General features: G+C 29.8%; 1 protein-coding gene across 1 annotated transcript in view; it reads left to right on the top strand.

The window, feature by feature from the left end:
* Window positions 1-22,380, top strand: part of LOC132948491 (cadherin-89D) — a 49,677-nt gene that overhangs the window by 5,233 nt on the left and 22,064 nt on the right. Inside the window, exon 2 of the mRNA XM_061018979.1 lies at window positions 7,900-7,987. Within this exon, the coding sequence (XP_060874962.1) occupies window positions 7,915-7,987 (73 nt within the window). The 5' untranslated portion in view covers window positions 7,900-7,914. The remainder of the gene's footprint in view (window positions 1-7,899; window positions 7,988-22,380) is intronic.

Here is a 22,380-nt window from a genome sequence, read left to right as displayed (position 1 = left end):
ATTTAACGTCATTCTCCGGATATAATATAATAGCCGCGCACGTATCGGCATGGGAAAAACGAGGATGCACCGAATGGAGAAAGCGTATACCTACCTGCGACTGAACGCCGCGAGAGCCTGTCACGTGTAATGTACGTCCGTACTGTATCGGTATGAAGTTTTACATATATATTTTATATTGTACCTTCGAGATTCACTATCGTCCCGTGGCGACCGACTTTAACCAAACGCACGCGTATCGTAATGGATAGGTACCTGTTGCAGCGGCGTCTTCGGCATTCATCCGGCACACGACGTTCAGACGCAAATTGATAAATAATAATAATGTATTTCGATGTGTCTTACAAGTCGAACTCGGCGACCGCGAAACGAAAATAAAAGCGACGACGAAACACGGTCCAGCCCTGCGTATCATATAGATATAGGTACCTACGTTACTACAAAAATATATAAATTACACACACACACACACACACACACACACACACACAGGCCTATAGGTACGATTCGCGTTTCTAAACTTTTATTGATGATTTTCGGTATCGAACACCACTGCAGCTGACGATAATATTATTATATATTATTGTGTCGTTGCACCACTATTGTGTTTATCCACGGCACCGTCGTCCGTACATGCAATTAGTGTAATGCGATTTCGACTCGTAGCCACACATATCCGCTACCGTGAACACACGTTGTGGTTGTGTTATTGTTGTTATTATTATTATTGTTATCGTTAAATCGTATCAAAGCGAATTCGTATGTAATAATATAACTGTATTATATATCACGCCCGCGATCTCAGTGGATCATCAGCAGATCTGAAACGGACTAAAACATTATGTTCGCTTTAAACTGATACCACTTGTATATGTCTTTGGACGACCAATCGTATTCTAATAAATTATGGAGATGAGCCGACGCACCGCTAAAGAGTGTTATCACAGAGTGTATAACTAGCATGGAAACCCGAAGAATTCAATTTAGATACATTTAACATGGCGATTGTTTTTCCAGCAAACGCTGTTTGATTCTATAAAAGTATGGTAACTTTTTTTGAAATTAACTTGTTGAGACACAAATTTTGTGGATTGCCACTAGCATTCATCTTACCTATACGTATTATAAAGTTACTTATTGTTGATATCCCTGAATGGAAGATCAAACGTTACAGCTAGATGAGTATAAAACAAATAGTCGTCACATGTTAAACATTTGCTCATGTCACTTTTGCTGGTGATCAATAATTGTTTAGTTTAACCCGCGCCAACATGACTTTACGTAAAAAGAACTTGCAGCTCTGCCAACATTAATCATCTAACTATATTATCATAATATGTTATTAGGCGTATTATATTATGTTATTCATACGCTTAAAATATGTTATGCTAATTGATAATATTATCTTCTATATAATAAAATTAATGAAAAGCTGTCCGTTGGTAACAACATCAATCAAGAACGTCTGGATTGATATTTTGCTTCATTTGTTTTCTTTAAATATTTGTTACATTGCGAATGAAGTTTTTATGTAAAGAATAATAGGAAAAGTTGCCGACAGTGAAAATTATATATTTTATAGATTCCTTGAGACTTGGATAGTGTTTATAGTTTATTTTTTCAATTCCTATACCAAGGTATCTAAATGGTAGCTTGCACATGCATTTGTTTTCAATTCATGAAAAAGTAATATAATTTTTGTTTATTTATAGGTTTGGCATTGATTACATATTAATATATTATAAACTATTATAATAATAATTTAGTAAAAATATGGCAGATCTATAACGAATAGGTACATCTTTTTTGAAATATATTTATATAAAAAATCAAACATTTTTCTCGGGCCACGTCAAGCGGGACAGCTAGTAAGATATAAAATATTTATTTTCTGAGCGAAAAGAAGAAAGTTTGATTCGACTTTTTCCAATCATAACGTTACATGTAAGCACGTTTCGATGGTTTTGAATGGTCTCGACAGATGTAAAATAAATATAGTATAGAAGAATAAAAGGGTGTCATCGCTACGATAATTAATAACATATTAGGTTTTATATTTATAAACATATATACGCCTACAACAATACAGATGAATAGACCGTCGCAATACTATATTGTCCGAGTGTCCGAGTAACAAAATGTCAGAACGTGATCCTATTGTGGGCTAATGTACGGCTGTTGTATAATTGCAGTCTTATATTTAATTCGATATTGTAAAATAATAATTTGTACTCTTGCAATGTCATTGTTTTCTTTTATTCCATTTTCGAGGAACAGATCGACTTTTTTCTCGAACAAACCGAGCGTCCCGAAAGGTACACGATTTTTTTCCGCTACCTTAGGTTTATGATGAATAATATATATATACATATATATAATATGAGTGTAATAACTATAGAATAATAATAGTTAAAATGCAGTAAAAAATGACAGAATATTTATAAAATAATAGCAATTATTTATTTCGATTACTAATTTGTCATTCATATTATGCTCGTCCTGCATAAATACAACGTAAAAGTATTTAACTATAAAAAATGTAAAATTATTATCTTTTGAGTGGTTGGACATAAAAAATATGCGAACACTAGAGTCCCTAAGCCTAAAAAAAAACAGTGAATAAATATTATATTTTGTTCAAAGCAAGCAGACACAGCGGAGAAACGCATTCTGTTTAAATAATTCTTTTACAATATTAAGAACACCGTAGGTTACACAAAAAAATCGTTAAAAATGATATAATTGATAAATATAAGTAGGTATTATAGGTACCTACTTTCATCAGCACACTTTACATTACTATTATTAGTACAATAATAATAATAATTATTATTACTAGGCACCAGCTATTATACTTGTTATTACCCTGTTGTAGGTACCTATATACTTGTGAGAATAAAAAAAATCACATAATTATTTTCGCGCGTAAAATTATAGTTTGGAAACTACTGTAATATGGAGTAACAACAATGAATGATCGTGAAATATGAAGAAATAATAATTAACTGGGAACATTGGATTTTTTTCCCCATATTTGTTGTATTGGCTTACACCGATAAAACTTTAATACGAACTTTCAATCGCGTGAGTTACTGCGATGATCGAACGGTCACACCTTTGTTGTAAGGTAACACGTGGAAAACGCGGATTTGATATTTTCGGTAGTAAGAGACGATGATTGATCGGTAAGCGAAAAGAATTAATTATATCACTTCGATTATTAGACTCCATGACGTTGTTGACTACCGTTTGATGGATACGAGTCTCGGTTCAGCGTTGGAGGGATTTTAAGATATTATATGGAAGCTATATAGGTATGAAAAAATATATATAATTTTTCTATGTACACGGTGCTAATGCAATTCTATCGTTTCCCTATCCTGTTATCGTGTTATAAGTAACAGTAAATAATGTTTTTCGTAACAATCTTCATAATAGGTATAGGTAGCTACTATATAATATCCCCCCACGATTAGATTTCTAGCTACGCCCCTTTGAGCATTTTGATACAGGTTAGTGGTGTTTGTTATAATATAATATTACAATTTAATCCGTTTTAAATGACTTAATGATAAATATTTTCTATTGCAATAGTGATTCTGAGAGCGGAATTGGCTAAAATTGTCACTCAGTACAATATTTTTCTTAGTTTTCTGTGACATATCTACGTGTTTAAAAAAGAATTCAATTAATATCGATGCCATATTAAATCAATACCTACAAAACAATTTGAAACTTTTCGGACAGTTTTAATACCCAAAATTGAGGTCACAACAAAAAATGTATCACTGTAAAACCAATAAATCCTTATTACTTCGTCAAAAATATTTATAACACGATTCCAATCACCACTTATTACCATTACGATGGATTCTGGACGCAAGTAGCGAGAGACCTATTGTATTTTTTATAGTAATGACTATTATTTTTGGGACACTAAAAAGTTGATAAGTTTTACGCAGCACGGATTTTATAGATTTGCCGTGGAACCCATATAGTATACTCAGGGGAAGTCATTTTATTCGTTAAATATAATTTTTTTGAAAGCAAAGTTATATTTTATTCGGAATATAAATACTTATAAGTTATGAGTATTACACATTCTGCCATAAGCGATATAATTTATTAATGTTAATAAAAAGTTATCCATTTTGCAATTTTGAAGTTAATTTCGTAGAAAACATAAGACTCCGCGATGGTATTGAATCTGGTGGAAATGTTTGTGAAAAAGTTGGTCAAGCGGAACGAAAAGAAATCGTTGTCATCACAATAATATGAGCCCAACCCCAACGACATTAATCGCATTTAGCTATCATCAAAGTGATTGTTGGCAATGTATACTGATGATATTTATTTATCTTAGAATATAATGATTATACAGTGTGAGAAATAAATAATATATAAAGGGGAATTTGGAACAAAGTGTGTACAGAAAGTAAACGTAAGCGCAAAAAATGGGATTATCACAATATATCATTAAATAATATAATTAGACATTATTACCATTATAATTTTTATACTATAGAATTTTCTGGGATTTGCAGCGAATGTCATCATATAGAGTACCACATCGTTATTGTATTCAAACGAATTGTGTATGTAAATCGCATTGTACAGCGTGCATTGTGCTTAGATATGTGTATTATACTTACGCATCAAACTGTTCGGACCGCTTATCAAATTGTTGAACACCGCTTCAGGTTGTCCGATCCGGATGACGGTGTTTACTTTCAAACAAACACAGACTCGTTAAAAAAAAAAAAAAAAAATAATGCATAAACCAATAAGTTTGTAATAAATATATAAAATATTATATTGTTATATTTTATACACTTTAATCCAGTAATCGGATTATGACAATATCCCGACAAAAACGTCAATCAGTTACATGAAAACGCTGTTGATAATATGGTAAACGTCTATCACCTGATATAATATAATATCATAATGTGTGCAGGTACAATAAGGCGCATACTCATCGTCATGTTATTATATCGATACTTTTCCTGGTTATATTCCAGACGGATCGGAGGAAAAAATACCAATCATAATAATGCGCTCTCGCGTGTGTGTATCGTGAAAATATATTATGTACCTATATTATTACAATATAATGTATACGTTATGTATAGCTGCTTTTGTTGCTTGCTCGTGGATATACTACGATTTGGGTGTCCAAAAAAAAAAAAATTGTTTTTTTCCTTATCATAATATTATGTTGTCGTTGTATGACGTTGGAATAAATTGCGTCTGGATAACATATAATATAACCGCTGTCCACACTGATGAAGTCACTTTTGATGTAGACATGTAGTGCGCTAACGCTACAGAATAAAAAGATTATGTTCGCTACAATCATCGCTGTAAAATGTGATACTTTTTTTCTAGCTAGAAATATAATATTAATAGGTCTGAAAAGGAAAATCTTAAAAGATACTGTTAAATAATAATCTGCTGCCGCATTGTCCACATAATATGATTACAATTGTTTAATGGATAAATTAGAAATATCTTATTAGTTAGAAACTGCAAAAGATTTTAGAACATTGCGTTAAATTCACATTTAAGGTTTAAGGTACTTACGATGAAAAACATTTACTATTGTGTTGCACTGGCTAATACCAAAACAATTGCTCCAAATAAAGTACTGTGCTACTTCCAACTCCTGAAAACGTATACGTAATCATATTTATTTTTACAATTTAAATCCATAATTTGAGATTTTACCTTTCCTAATATAAACATATATAGATCAAAAAAGATTTTATCCGACATCAGTAATGTTAATTTTAATAAGCATAAATGTTTCAATAATTTTCACACTTACGTTATTAAAAAAAAAATAATAATAATACCTAAGTAACTTTGTACAGGTTTTTAATATAACAAAATAATATTGTATAGAAGAAGAAGATGAAGAAGTTTTGTAATTTTAAATTGATATAATTTAATAATTTTTATCGAGCATTTGAAACAACTTTTTTAATAATATTTTTTAAATACCTATTAAAGATGGTTGTTTTTTCCATAGTTTCATTGGACAATTATTGTTAATTTATGTTTACATTTTATAAGCACTTTTTATTGTAGATGAATATACGAAAAATAATCTGCAGGTGGTTCTGTATAGATAGATTTGTTAAAATTTTGTGTTCTTTTCTCTGACGTTGAGTGTTTTTATAATCTGTAAGTGTGATGTGACGTACTGTGATTGATTTGTTATGTTCTCAGCCACGTCATTTTTTTTATTATTCTGTTATGGACATGAGTTATACACTTATATGGGCATGTCCAATACTTAGATTATTACCTTCACTGCGGTTCTTTATTTCTGTTGAATATTTTTAGGTTAAGTTTTTTTTAAGCAATCAATGTTTTATTGTAAACTCATAGGTTTGTGATATAATATAATATCGAATACCATAATTTAAATTTTATATTAATACAATGTTAATTTCTTTATACTTTAGTTTTTCAAAAATAATTTTTAGATATTTGCTCTATTTATTGTTGGCGCTTTTGAATTTGTTCACTTTTTCTTGGGATCCATCAGGTTATGTTGTAACTTGCGTAAGATAATATGATTAGAATAATGACATTTTTCCATTCAAATTGTCATCAGTAATATATTATTAAAGGACATATAATACAATTTGTAGTATTTTAATAATAGTTATTATAATTTATATCACAATAGTCAGTAATTTTTGTATTATATAAATATAACCTTTTTAAATAAAACTGTAAATATTCAAATGTAATTTGTATGTGTTCACACTATAATGGTTTATGAATATATAATATCGAACAATTTGGTTGGACTATATTTTAAAATCAAAATGTTTGTATAGCTAGGTTTTAACATAATAATATAGTAACCTATCGCACATTATTATATAATAACATAATTATAACTGAAGCTCATCCGTGAAATTATACGTCTCGGAGGAAGCGTTTTGCCATGATAATAACTAATAAGTAATTTTTGTTATGAGCAAGTATACCTACCTACTTTATATTATAGTAATTCCGTAATTACCGGAGATTAACGTACGAGAGGGCATTGACGACGTTAGCCTGTGTTAGATGAATATCTTTCAGAAAAACTTAAATTTTTATAAGCCATACGGTTTTGAATTGCAAAGGCAGTTTTTGATTAAATGTAATCGTTTTGCAAAATTATCTTAGACCTTAAAAATTATTACGTGATCCATGTACAATACAACGGTCATTCTTCGTGTGCACGTAGACAAAAGAATTAAAACCACCATACAATTACTGAAGAAAATACATCATTGTCATTCAATGTTTGTTATATCAGACAACGGTACCACAGGCACCTGTGTGATAATAATAATTAATGATTATGTAGTAATTATAATACCTAACGAGTAATTTAATTAGGTATCTACCGAAAATGTGTGAAAACGGTCTCACGTCGGATGGGAACGAATATAAATATTTTTCTATCAAATTTTCACTTTTTTCCTCCCACCTTTGACGAACGTCCGGACATTCGTGCCTCCGGGTCGTTCAAATGCGCACTGCGGAAATTAAAGCATCTGCAGATTATTTGAAAATGAAATATTATTTACAGAATAAAAACTCTAATCTATTCCCACTTTCTCTGCAGCGCGGCCACTTTTGTTTTTACCACTCCCTTTGCCTCGGATGCGCTCGATTGATAATAATATTATGGAAATACATACCTAAATGTAATATGACCGAAAAATTTGGCATCGTTGCAATTAAATCACGTTGATTGGTTATTGTATTATGGTATCGACCTGCAACGCTTTACAATTAATAATATAATTAAATTGCGGAAAATATTATATCATATTACACTCGCGCTACAACCTATAGCTGCAAATGTCTGATCGATTGTATTGTTTTCAGGTCGGGTTTCCAAGGATGGGCCCGAACGCCGTCTCTTTATCAGCCATAATCACCATCGTCGCCATCACGTCCGTTGCCACAGCCAATGGTGAGTAAAACAAACCAAATATCGTCAAATATAGACGAGGGAGTGAACGAATATAAAATTAGGTTTCGTTTCGTAACGAAAAAAATAATCTAATTTTTGTTTCAAATGCTTTTACCGGAACATTTTGTACATAGAATCTCGTATTTATAGTAATATATTCTGAACAGCAAACCGCCGAAAAGTGCACATTGCCGAGGAACACACATAAATATATTATAAAGCTTATCATTATTCGTCGTCCCATTTCCGTTTCGTGGGGTTATTATTGTGTCCATGTCGACCGTGTAATGCAGATTGGTCTAAATCGAGCGGGATCGCACACATCGCGTACAACACACCTGTACATACATACATTTTAACGAATTCGTTTTAATTTCCGATTCTACCTATGTAATAATATAGTATGTATATATATGTGTATACTTTTGTACCTGCAGCCGGTACATAAATAATAAATATTATGCAGAGTTATTTTTCGAAACAAGTGGGAACTTCGAAGACGTCATAGACAGTTTAATTATTTATTCACCGCATCTGCAGCATATTGTGTAAATAATATATTATGGTTGTCGACACGTCGTTATATATTATCTATTATGCAAAATAGTTCTAATTTTTGACTTCACTTATTAGAGATTTACGTAACTTATACTAGGTATCGGATTTCTCATATAGTAAACTGTCATTAGTGTGCACGAACCATCTATCATAACCAGCGGTAGGACTTTTATATAAAAAAAAAAAAAGTAAATTTACGTACCTAAGTATATTTTTTTAAGTTTAAATTTATTAGTACCTATAAAATATAAACACTAAACTAAACAGGGTGTATGGTAGTCGCCAGTCAGTATAATGCATTTTATTTATATAAATCGATATCTACCATTAGATTCAAGAATATTATCTGCACGACAATTGTTCCAATATTTTATTATTTAATATATATAATAGTATATATGAGCCTAATTGTAAAAATGTGGAAAATTTAATCTTAAATAATATTTTTTATTGGAAATTTAGATAGGTAGATTTTCAGAAAATGTAATGCTTTATTATTATAGTAGGACCGATTTATGATGGGAATGTTTGTTATAAAATAATACCCGTTTGCAATTCACTTAACTTTTCTAATAAGTTTTTATTTATTTATTTTTGTTACAAATATGAATTATAATTTTTTCTGCAGAGTAAATGGATATATATGATAATGTATACTTATTATATGTGTATAATTAGTGATATTTAAAGTGCATATACATATTAATTTCATATATTATATTTCCCAAAGATAGTATCATGTATTACATTTTATATTATCGATCTACGCGATGTGTGTTTCAACTTTCAACATATCAAAATTGATTTAAAAACTAATCGCAATTATTCCGCACATCTTAAACAAAATCAGAAATGACGTCGCACTGACATCGTAACATATTGACATGAAACCTACGCAATCTGCAAATAATAATATATTACCATATAATATATAATGTGTATTATATACGATGTTTCATATAATAGAACGACGGTATGCGTAACACGCCCAGGAAAATTCACCTACGTACGTAATATTTTATTTTTTATTAACGAACTAGTCCGGTCCGCTGCAATGTATGTTTTCCGGTTATAAGCAGATATCGTTGTACATTAATTACGTCGCGATTTTATCATCCTATTCTTCGGTTTTAATTTATACAAATTATAGGTACAAGAAATGCCGTGAACGGTTATTGCGGTGGCATTAAATTTAATTGCAAACCTAAATATTTGAATAATAACATAATGTATGTACGCGTCGTTTATTCTTTCTATAAGCATTATAAGTCGAAACGCTCCAATGATTTGGCGTTGTTGGTATGAATAATATTATGTATATTGTTATAGTGTAATGTTGTGTTATCTAAACTTGCTTGATATAATGTCGTGACTTAATATTTCCTTTTACTGGATCGTCATCGTCGATCATTGATGACGATTTTGTTTTCTCGAATTTGTAATACTTTCCTTTGATGTATTTTATTAAATGGTTGCAAGAAGTTTGTTAATATATTTTGACATAATAACTTTTTTTTTACAGTACACATAATATGATATACTTTATATACTATACATGTTTATAATGTATTATAATTATTGTGTATTTTGTTTTAACATTAAACTGACTACAGTGAAGTTTTTTAATTTATTTCAGAGAATGGAACAACCATTTTTTAACTAAGCATAATACTAAATATTTCATTAAATAATTTTATCGATAAAGCTTATAACTATATTTACTGAATTCACTTATTCACAATTGACTAATGATTAGTATAATTAATATAATACACAGTATCCAAATTAATCAATTTTAAATTTTTAACTAATTAAAGTACTCTGCGTTCATTATAATTGAAATTACATTTTTGTATACATTGTATTTTTATGATATGACGGTGGATTGCGTGAAAGGTAAACCAAGACCGGATACTGTGAATTTAGGAACAAAATAATATCCACAAGCGTGTTCAACCCAATTGCCATTTAACATAACATATTATTATTAATAATAAAATTGCTGGCACTTAACAGATCAATTATAATATACTATCCATTTAAATAATAAAAACAAATGAATTTACATCTTCCGTGTTGGATGTAAAATATTATTCCTATAAAACGATTTTGTTAATTTCATTTTAAGTCCAGTTTGGTAATGATTATAATTTTTAAAGCATTAGAAAAAGAGCGGTCGTCATTTATATACTCATATTATAATAGACGCGAATAACTTAATCATCAAAATCCATATAACGATAGTGACTTGCAATGTGCATATTTGGAAAAATTCGTCTTTTGATTCAAACAGAGCACGTGGTGCGAATTCTGCTCATTATCAGACAATATGACCAGACTTGTTTTTCGCCGTAATGTTATAGTATAAAGGCACCTAGGTACCTATATAGTATAAAAACAAAGACACGGCTACGTATATAGTATGGTTTTATTTCTAATTTAAAAACATATCCGATGTCTTATAACATTATGTACCTATACTGCATATGCATATATCTGTACATACGTAGTATATTATGCAATTCCTCCGCGAACTTAATATAATATGCGATATGCGCCCGCGGGGTAATGTATATATATTATTTTGATGGATTACTTTTCGATTTTAAATAAATTTGATATCCAACTGTGGATTTTCCACAAACAATCGGATAATCCTGCACGGAACAGGTACATCCACCGTAGCAGGAATTTAATTATCGTTTTTATAAAGCTTCATTGGAAAGTGTGTCATTTTTATATTCAGAAAATAGTAAATTACATTTTCGTACGCATTCTCTTGTGCATGTTATAATTTGTTTTACATGGTTTTTGTAAGACGTTTCTCATTAAATAATCTATATTACCTATATATTATATATATATAAAAAAAAATTAACGTTCTCTGGAAATTCAATATATTTTTTCATCGTTCAATTATGACGGAGAACAAATCACTACGGGTGGTGGGACTATACGCATTATATATCTATACAGCTGAACCTGACGGAAATCGTATCGCTTATACCCGTGGAGATTAAATCGCTTTAACGATTTTAAACGGACCACGATATAGACGTTAATTATTTTGTGAGTTAACATATTGTAATAAAATATGCATTATAATAAATGCGTTTCGAAATAATGAAATTCCATTTTCAATTAAAATAATTTAAACGACACTTATTTCAACTCCGAGTTATTATATTATTATATCTTGTAGCCAGTCTGACATTAAATATTTTTATATATTATCAGGCTTCGAAGATGGTACTTATATTAAAATAACTCGTGTAGTAACACTGGTGACCAAATATTTTACTGTCTTCTCGATTTCAGTTGATCAGCACAGAGGTCGGAGTGATTTTTTCGGATTGTTTGTCTCAAACAATAAGCGAATGCCTACACGCGCGTCTCGGCCGTGTCAAAAAATGTGTTATTGTTTACACGTGTTGAAACAGTTTTTATTATAACACAAAATAATAATAATAAATCTCATTAGCTATGCAACACAATTGGAAACGCAGGAAAGTTAAATCTACCATCATTATAATATGAACACAGGGTCACTCGAATTTGACGTTACAAAATATTGGAAATTTCGTAAAAAAAACCGACAAATTTACCTATTTCTCTTGTATTGTTGCACAGAATTTGAACGACCCCGACGTATTAGCACATTATAATATAATGCGCGTGTACTTATTATTAATAATATGTAGAAGTAATTTACCTGCAAGTCGGCGGGAATATAACGTATACGCGTGCGCCTTTATAACCGTTATGCAAACGCATCGATATTATAATATAAATAATAATATGCATATAATGACTTGTTGCATAAGCCGCAAATCGGGAGGGCTAGAGTGACTAAGCAATCCAAAAATACGAATATGTTCCCCAACCATTTAAGGAGTTCGAACGAATATAGTTAATTCACTATAAGTTTTAACATTTTGGAGAAGTGGAGTAAAGTACCAACATTTTGTGGGATATTTTTCTACCACTTCACTGGTCCGAGCTTTAAATATTTATAAGTTGATAACTAATTAAACTGCACTTATTCAAAAATTAATTTGTGTAGATTGAACTTCTCAAAGAAATATTTTGCATAGACATAGGAAATTAAAAATATGTCCAGTCAATCAAAAAAGTAAATCCTTAAAAAATCTTTTTCTTAAAAATTTTGTTTCGTAATGAATTTATGTTATCTAAATAATTCTTCCAAGGAGTATAAACGTTAATATGTTTTGAATAAATGAGTCATTGCCTTAAAAAGAATCACTTTGTATGCATTGTTGTTTAAATTGTCAATTAAAATGGTTTTATTAATGTAATAGTGTTTTACTATGATTCAGTTCTGTCCACAGTAGTAGTATAGTAGCAATAGTTCACTTTAAAAGACAATGTTAGAGCCTCAAGGAGGATGTAGGGTCAAAACACCCCTAAGTATCTGTACTCACAAATCGATTTAAGGAGCTCCTCCAAATATTTGGTTGTGATTGCACCAATGTATGACGAGTAACGACCTATTATAATAGAAGATAATAATATACAATTTAATTGCGAATACGTCATATAGCACAAAAATACTATTCCTATTATTATAGTAGTGCAGGACACGACGTATTTGTTACTATACAATAAACGTATTCGTTAAATTTCCACGAGAATAATAATAATAAGGTAAAATAATAATATGTAGACCGCTTTCGACGTTTGAACTCGTATTGTAGAATATAAAATCGTCAAATCGACAATAAACATTATAATATACCTACGTTTAAGCGAAACCGTGGATGACAGGTACCACTCTTACTATTATCGCCGTATGAAAAATCAATCAGGCGCAGGGCCGTAGAATGTAATGTGACGTGCAGGCCAACGTAAATAATGTATACCTATACAATACATAAGTATATTTATTTATATACATGATAGTATAATGGTCATTTGCGACGAAAACGTTCCGGTTTCGATGCCGGATAAGAGTGTTTAAACGTTCAACTCGTATCGCGCGGTGCTGTTTTTAACCGTCTAAAATCGTCTGCGCACGAAGGTTTAATTGTCCGATGTTTATACGGAGCCTGCGGGCGGTGAGTTGTATATGCAGGCGTCCTATCCGACCCAGATAACGCACTTGGTATAATTTCTAGGTTACAGGTACGCGGGAGACGGTATGCTCATCAACCCGTAACCAGGTGACCGCGGGTGGATGTTTTGCGTTGTGGATATGTATAATAAACTGGTGTGTACATTATGGTAATCGATTCCACCGTGGCTAATGGCGGATCTGGATGGGAAATCGGTCAGACCGTACCTACTATACAACAATATACCTATGTGCGGGGTATACTAATAATAATATATGGATCGTAATGCGAGGTGTGTATTGGAAAAGAAAATTCGAAACAATGACATTGAATTATAAATGCAGATTTTCGGCTATTGAAAATTGGACCTGAACTGACGGCGTTTATTCAATTACGATTCGCTTCTGTTGTAAATCATCGATCAAATTGTGTGGACATAATAATAGATCATTGCGGATACATACCATAATAATAATATTATAATGACACCGTATAATAATAATAACAATAATAATGGTATAAATTATGTGTGTGTTAGTCCCTGAATTATATATTATTATTTAGATCGATAGAATTTGAATTTTTGTTCACCTAGTATTATCACTAGATAAAAATGTTGCAACCACGAAAAGTTTTATTCATGCATTGAAACGTGTTTGTTTCACACATTTAATTTGGTATTATTTTATGACTTATAATAAATACAAAAAAAATATATACACTAATTATTGTTAAAAACCCCGTGCTGCAAGTCTCACCAATTATTATACCATCATTATATGGTGCTCGAGTCTCTATAATATAATATAATATCATCAGTTTTATTGTAGGTTTCGTGGTCCAGCATGTTCCAAATGACAAACAAAGCAACAATGATAGGTACATACGTGATACCTATACATGGAGTAGGTATCATCATTTAATGAAAACTGTTCAGTTTTCCACTGTTTTATTTCGTACTTCGCACACAAAGTAATAATAATATATACGTTTGTGCGTGTGTGTGTTTACTTTCCAAACACTTTACTTTCGATTTCAGTGGACATTCATACAGTAGCTATTCGTTTCATGTGTTTTCGTTCGTTTCATTAGACGATTGCGTCTTATTTCCCTATGGAATATACTGAAGACCCGTTTTTTTTTCTATTTGGCGTAAGAAACACAATGCAAACCAATTAAATGCCACGTATAATATTGAAATAGTTATGGCCTTATTATAAGTGTATAATATATATCGTGTCCCTCGAAATTGATAAAATATATAACTAGTTACAATGGAAAAATAATAATTATTAGATGTTTCATTCAAACGTCGATGAATCTCTGCACGTGATACATATTATTACAGTTGTAGTAGACAACTATTAAATATATATTATGTGTCCGAAAGGCTTTTCTCTGTTTTATAACACATATATAGTGTATAATTTATATACACGTCAAACTGTTTGTAATGATATACAGCTGTAATACCATAGTATACGCACAACTGCAGTAGATGCACTAACGACACAAACTAAATTAAAAATACATTTTATAATAATAACAGTATATAAAATGCAAATGGAAATTTGAACGAGACTTGATGACCAGTTTTACTCTTTGCGAATTCTGAATGCATGCTCAATGCGAGTACATAATATATTATAGCTTCTGTTCACGATCTCCGTTATTGTTTAATATAATAATGTAGGTATGATGTTTTATACTCTATATTTCTGAACACGAAACATCAATAGATTATTTTTTTTAAGTTATTTATTATAATATTATTATTATGTATAAAATAAAAATCATTTTTTATTTCTTTTTCAAACTTTTTAGATGATTTCCGTCAAAACACTTAATTATTATAATAATATAATATACTGGCTGATTCACCAGGAAATCACCCCATTCCCCCCTCCCAAATCCTCTGTGAAATTGTTTTTTTAATAATTTATTTATTTAAATTGAAATATCAGCGTGTTTAACAATTTACGATTTCAAAAGGGTATTTTATATTATTTCACTGATTTATTTGGAGTGTTTTGATCTATAAAATCATATTTTGGATCTATTGTGTATTAGTTATAATTATTTAAACATTAGATCGTTATTATTAATTTTATTATGTAAATAAAATAATTTATTGTCTTATGCTAAATGGATCACCCTATACATTCACATATAGTTAAATTTTAGTAATATATGTATTGCAGTTGGTTCTTTAAAATTAATTAAGCGCAAAAAACTTTTTAAACTTCTTAACGTACTTTAATGGTTATAATGATAAACGCACGCCGTGTGGTCATTAGTGTCACTATAAAGATTATAAGAAAACTTACTAAAAACGTATTGAACCTACATTGCGTAAGTTTAGAATTAACTAACAGCTTAACTGCTTAAATGGAAACTATCTGTAGTTTGAGTTTAATTTAAGAACACTTAATTTTTTTCATGGTCTGATTGTTATAGTTGTATTATATTATATTCTAAGCACTCATTCAAAAATAGGTATACATTTAACTGGCTTAATCATTTTAGAGGGTAATTCAAAATATTCTGATTTGGCCGTATTGTTTCTGATTTAAATTTAAGTAAAGAAATCAATTAATTTTAAAAACTGCATACGTTCTTTAATCTTGAATATAACAAAGTACCTATTATTCAATTTTTTTAACGTTTATATAATTTAATAGATTTATTATTAAAAATTTAAATTAAAAAATTAAAAAACAAAATCCATGTCTTAGCGGTACCTGATTCTTTTCTTTACAAACAAAATAAAATTATTTCTCATAATTTATCTAGATAATTGATGTCTAAGGAGACATATATTTTTATCGTTGAGCTTGTATAAACTATTTTGTCATGGTAAGAAATTGTATGATTTATACTTATCGCAACTTTTGCTTATATATCACTTTGTTAAACAGGGTAATTTCTCTAATTTTTCACCGAAGAAAAAAGCAGGTTAATTTGTCAAATAATCTGAGGAATAATATGCCTAATTTATGAGACGTATTTTACTTGAATACTAATCTTTGCGTGTATCTATACCTATTAGCTATTATATAATATATTTAAAGGTATATATTGATTAAGATAAAGTTTAAATTAGATTCTTAAAAATTTCTCGCCTGTGAAGTATTAAAATGTTAACGATTTTCAGTGATTTTTAAAATACTTTTACAACTGCTCCACAAGCGCAAACACAACGGTTGGATAATATATTTTATTCATACTAATAATAATATACCTAATATAGCTGCAACCGTACATACCGAAACCTATAGTTTGAGCACGAAATTGTATTTTAAATTAATTTCGATTTTATTTAACATTGGTGCCCTACCTATATTTAAGTCGAATCCACAACATTGATAATATCGCTGGAAAAGTGCAGTTATCTCCGTATGGGAATTTTTAATCGGAATACAAACGAACTCGTTGTGGACGAGTACAGATATAGTGTGACTTTTGTTTTCGCGGTTTTCTATAATACGTGTTTTGTCTCTTTGTTTGTCGAAGAAACTCGTACCTATAGCCGTTACAAAATTATAACAATAATAAACTATAATGAATTACAAGTAGACAAAGCGCGGGGGCATAATCACAGTTAAAATTTTCTTATTTTACTTAATAAACACCATACAGATTTTTGAATATAATGTATTATAAAATAGCATAGGTAGTTAGCAATAAAGAATTAGATAAATACATATTTAAATAGTAGCTTAAATTAAACAAATTGAACAAATTAAAAACGGTTAAGACAAAACGTATTAACACAAAATCATTTTTTCTACGTTTTTAAGTAATCGTAGAGTAAAATCACCCATTACAAAAAAGATAGACAATAATATTTTAAAGAGAATGCCATATCGATTTTATATTTTATTATTATAACATGATTTTGTATTTGACTTTCAAAATAAACAAAAAATTGTTGTCAATTTAAATGATGTTTAAATTGTTTTGAAACAATATTTAGACAAATCGATATGTCATTCCTTCAAAAATATTATTCTCTATCTTTTTTCTAGGTAATGGGTGATTTTACTAAAACAAGATTACTTAAAAACATAGAAAAAACGATTCTGACAGAGAGAGAAAACAAATAGTGAGCTGACATCCTCTTAATAATAACGTACACTTCGTCTGGTCATCACTTGTCACGCAAGGCCAAGTCACGTATTTCTATGCAGGTATATATTATTATTATTATTATTATGAATATTATGATTTATGTTGTTACAATTATAACAGAAAGACGTAATAAATTAAACAACTTGTTCCAATCAATATTTTTTTATTTAATTTTTTTTATTGCGTTACACAATATTTAGTAATATTTTTTATTTTTATTTATTAATACCGAAAACAAATAATTTTAAATACGATATAACTTTTATTTTTATTCGAAATAGACAATTTTGTAAAGTATCTGGTTTTTAGAAAAATCGTAATTTTATAAACCTTGATTCAAGTCATATGTTGATTATTTTTTAAATAGTTTGATACCTTTCTATTTTTGTTAAATTAAGTGGATTTAGTCGTAAAAAACATTTCCGCAGACAGCTGGAAAACAGTAAAAATATTTTGAAAATTTTATCAAATATATAGGGAATTGATAAAATAAAAATTATGATACAAATTTCAAGGGTCTACAGTTATTCGTTTTTGAATTACAACAAAATAAGAAAATCGCTTCTTGAGAAATCGAGTGAATATCCAATGTTGTAAAAATTTGAACTTCAAACGCTCATAAAAATTTAATTTGACTTTCTTATAGAACTTTTTTTTTGATAAAAGTAGAAAACTTTTAAGGAATATTGTATTAATTTTAAAATCTTAAATTTAAAAAGAAAAATTTTAGAATATTATACTATTCAATTATTACGATATTCAGAGTACAAATCTCTGATGAATTCACAAGACGATGATACAATTAAAATCTCAAATAAATGTGTTTATTTGTGATATTTATTCATGAAGTTTTTAACTAAATTAGTTGATATTATTAGTCAAAGTTGTATTATTCCTAAAATACGTCCACAAATCTCGAAATATTCCCTATAAATTAAAAAATTATATGAATAATAAAAGTAAAAATATGCACTAAAACTTTCGATACTTCTTACGTAAAATCGTGAAATTAATATAATATTGCTAAGTACTAAAACTATAATGAGCAAGAAACCACAAACTTCGAGCTCTAATAGTAGATAATGTTATATACATATATAAATGTACTAAATAGCACATTGCACAGTTAAGTTTTAACGATGGCGAGGAAAAATAGAAAACTTAACAAAGGCTGCTGCAGCAGCTGAGCTGATATCTCTGGCTCTTACCGCCATCGTACGAATTCGATCTCGTTACACCGCGAAACGTTTCAAAGTAAAGTAAACAATGTATTACAATGGTATCAAAATTAAGCGTGTCGAAAGTTGCGAATTGGAAATTCCGACCAAACTACGTTGTAGTATTATGTACATTGTATATGTTATACAGTATAATCACGTTTCCGCCATTAATTCGACGATGAATTGTTTTACCTATGCAAAAAAAACGTTGATTACATAACTTTTTTAAATAACAAAAAAAATTCAACGATCTTATATAGAATATAACATGCTTGATTCCCACGTGAAGTTCTAGACTAACATTTTGGTTTCGAACAATATAATTATTATGATTTCTTTTGAGTTTTATTACGCGTTGCAATGTATATCTAACAATATTTTCGTTAGAAATAATATAATAAATAATAATGAAATGTACGTTTTCTTTTACAACCGTTTTTTCCACGTCAGTGGATACGACTGTGCATAGTACAGCCATGTTGCAAAGAAGAATATTGAATACCGAATTTTTAAAATAATTTTTAGAATTGTTTTATTTAAGGGCAAGCCCTTATTTGTATATAGTCTCCGTTTACAATCGTATAGTAACACAGTTAATTTACAATCAGCATTTCACGTTTAGTTTTGTTAGACTTAGTATTAATAATATTAATCGACCTAATGTAAAATTTAAAGTTTCCGGTATCATAATTATTACTTGTATTGTATTTAATTGTAACCAGTGGTGTTCATATTTGATAAATTTCTTATGACTCACTTTAAAATTAAAATATAGCCAAAAACCATAGAGATAACACATACAATTAATGATGTCTTTTTTCAATTTAATGATATATTAATATTATGTGGGATCAGAAGAGAAAACTTGTAAAATTTCCCCCCCTCCCATCAAAGAAAAAAAAATTTAACAAAAATATTGATTTCAAATTCTAAAAACAAATGTATATATTGTATACAATTATTTGAAATTGTTTTGCAAAATACTGACACATATTTTGTCGATGGGTCGGATGATGTCGGGGGGCTTCTACACGTGCAGATCAACCGAGAGGTACGCTTAAAAGTTATAACGCTTGGGATATTCGAACATGGCCTGTAATAAAAACGGCTGAAAAAAATATCATAATAATTTTGATATTTTTTTTTTATTATTAGACGTTGTACGAATCCGGGAAAAGCTTTTATCATATTATTATTATCGTACCATAATGTTGTGACGGTCGGTGAATTCCGAGCCGGGTCGTAACACGGTGGCGTACTCGGTGGATAAAATGTCAATACGACGGTGAAATACATTTTAAAAGCGACACAACGACAACAATTAATGCATCACGCTCCGCGACGGGTTTGACGTAATAACCGGTCCGCGACCGTAAATCGCATTTTTATGCGTCCACAAATACATCGCATAATATTATAATATATAACAACTACACTGGTGTATTGTACCTACGACAGCGACCGCAATCGTCAGCACAGAAGCGATTCATAGTATAATTTAGCCGCACACAGTCGTATCGGATCGACGGCGACTGTAGTTGCAGTTATATCGTGGTGACAGTGTAAAAGTGCCAGTACAACAATAATAATAATAATAATAATACAGTCTTGGGACACGCGAATTTTCCGATCGATCGCGCGCACCTACATATATTTATTTATATATACCACACACACACACACACACACACACACACACACAATACAAATAATACTGTGTGCCTACGACCGAACACGGGAAATACGGTTCACGTGATCGGCTCGAGACTATAGTCGAGTTTCCATACACCTTCCAAGACACACGACACGCGCACACACTTTTACTCTCGTTCGAAGCCGTACTGCACACGAACTACGCCAGTGCGTATTATAAAACGTTGGGGGATTTTCTTGTAGCGCAAGTGTCACACCATCGTCGATATATTAATAACAAATGTAGAGTTCGGAAGTTCATGCATTAAAAAATCCGTATAGGATACAATCTATCGAGATATCGCTGAAAAAAAAATCAAAATTTGCAGCGCTTATATTTTGGAAATTTCGACGAAAAAAACGAACAATATGGTAACGAAACAACTGCAGACGGTATATTAATAATATGGTGTTATATAAATATATAATAATAATATATAGTATGTAGGGTTCTAAATTTGAAATATTTCAATGAAATTATGAAAAATATTTTTTTTTCTTTAAACGTGTTCGGTTATAGATGATTAGAAACAATAAATTGATTACGTACTTAGAATTAAAAAAAAACATATTATTTTTGTTGGTTTATTATTTCATATTTGTATATTCTATATTATATATAGTGCTGAAAAATATTCCTGGCATTATTTTGAGAGTAAAAACATTTTTTTACATGAGTTTTAAAATATTGTTGTATATCAGCGATCCAAAAGATAATGGTTTGTTATAAAGTTGAAGTAAATTCTAACAATGAATGAAATAATAGTGCATTTTCAGTAATAATTATAAAGTGTACAAAAGTTGTATACTATATGTGGCTGAGTGATGTGAAGGTGCTCTGGGCTCATTATTTAATACTTAGATCATATAGTTTGTAATGACTATTATAGATTTGTTAAACAACTTATAAATTATATATAAATATGTTACATATTTTTTTTGTTTCGTACAATAAACCAACTTTTCTTAGAAGTTGACGACTATAAACTTTTAGGTATAATAAACATTTTATTTTTATTTTTCATCAAAATGAAAATACATTTTATGAAATTTTAAAACCCTAATAGTATGTATAGGTATATATAGAAATATCGAATCTGACGATACATATTATGTGTGGTACCTACTTTGAGTTTTAATATTCTGTTTTATAACACAATTTTCTGATTGCATACACTACAACTAAAATCTAATGAAAACGGAACTAGAACCTTGCTTATGATACTTTATAAACAATAGAAACTATATTTGTGCATAATATAATAATAGTGTTGCCTAAACGTATATCTGCAGTTCTGCGATCGATATTTTATGCATGTTTAAAATCGTTATTTAATGCTCGGAATGAGGATCTAATAATAATAATTGTTGTACAACCAAAATCGATCAATTTTTTTGAAAACGCCAAAGTCGTCACGGACATAAAAAAAGGCATTACAAAAGAAAATATCCATTCCCTGTAACCACCTACATACCAGCTTTAAGCGGAAGAAAATATTTCCACCATAACTGAAGTGACCGATTATTGGGTGAAAGCAACAACGCCCAGGACGATATACGGTCAGATCTGATGTGTATGTATGTACACAAGATTATACACTATGTTTCACATGTGCGCGCGCGATCGGATTTTCCTCATCGTTTCGTATAACTCTATACAGAGTGATCTATTTACACGGCCATACGGAATAATTTTCCAAATGAATTTTTGGGTTTTAAA

The sequence above is a fragment of the Metopolophium dirhodum genome, chromosome 7, assembly GCF_019925205.1.
Source record: "Metopolophium dirhodum isolate CAU chromosome 7, ASM1992520v1, whole genome shotgun sequence".
Taxonomy (NCBI): Eukaryota; Metazoa; Arthropoda; class Insecta; order Hemiptera; family Aphididae; genus Metopolophium; species Metopolophium dirhodum.
The sequence above is the reverse complement of the archived record's forward strand: the minus strand, read 5'-3'. Positions and strand labels throughout refer to the sequence as shown.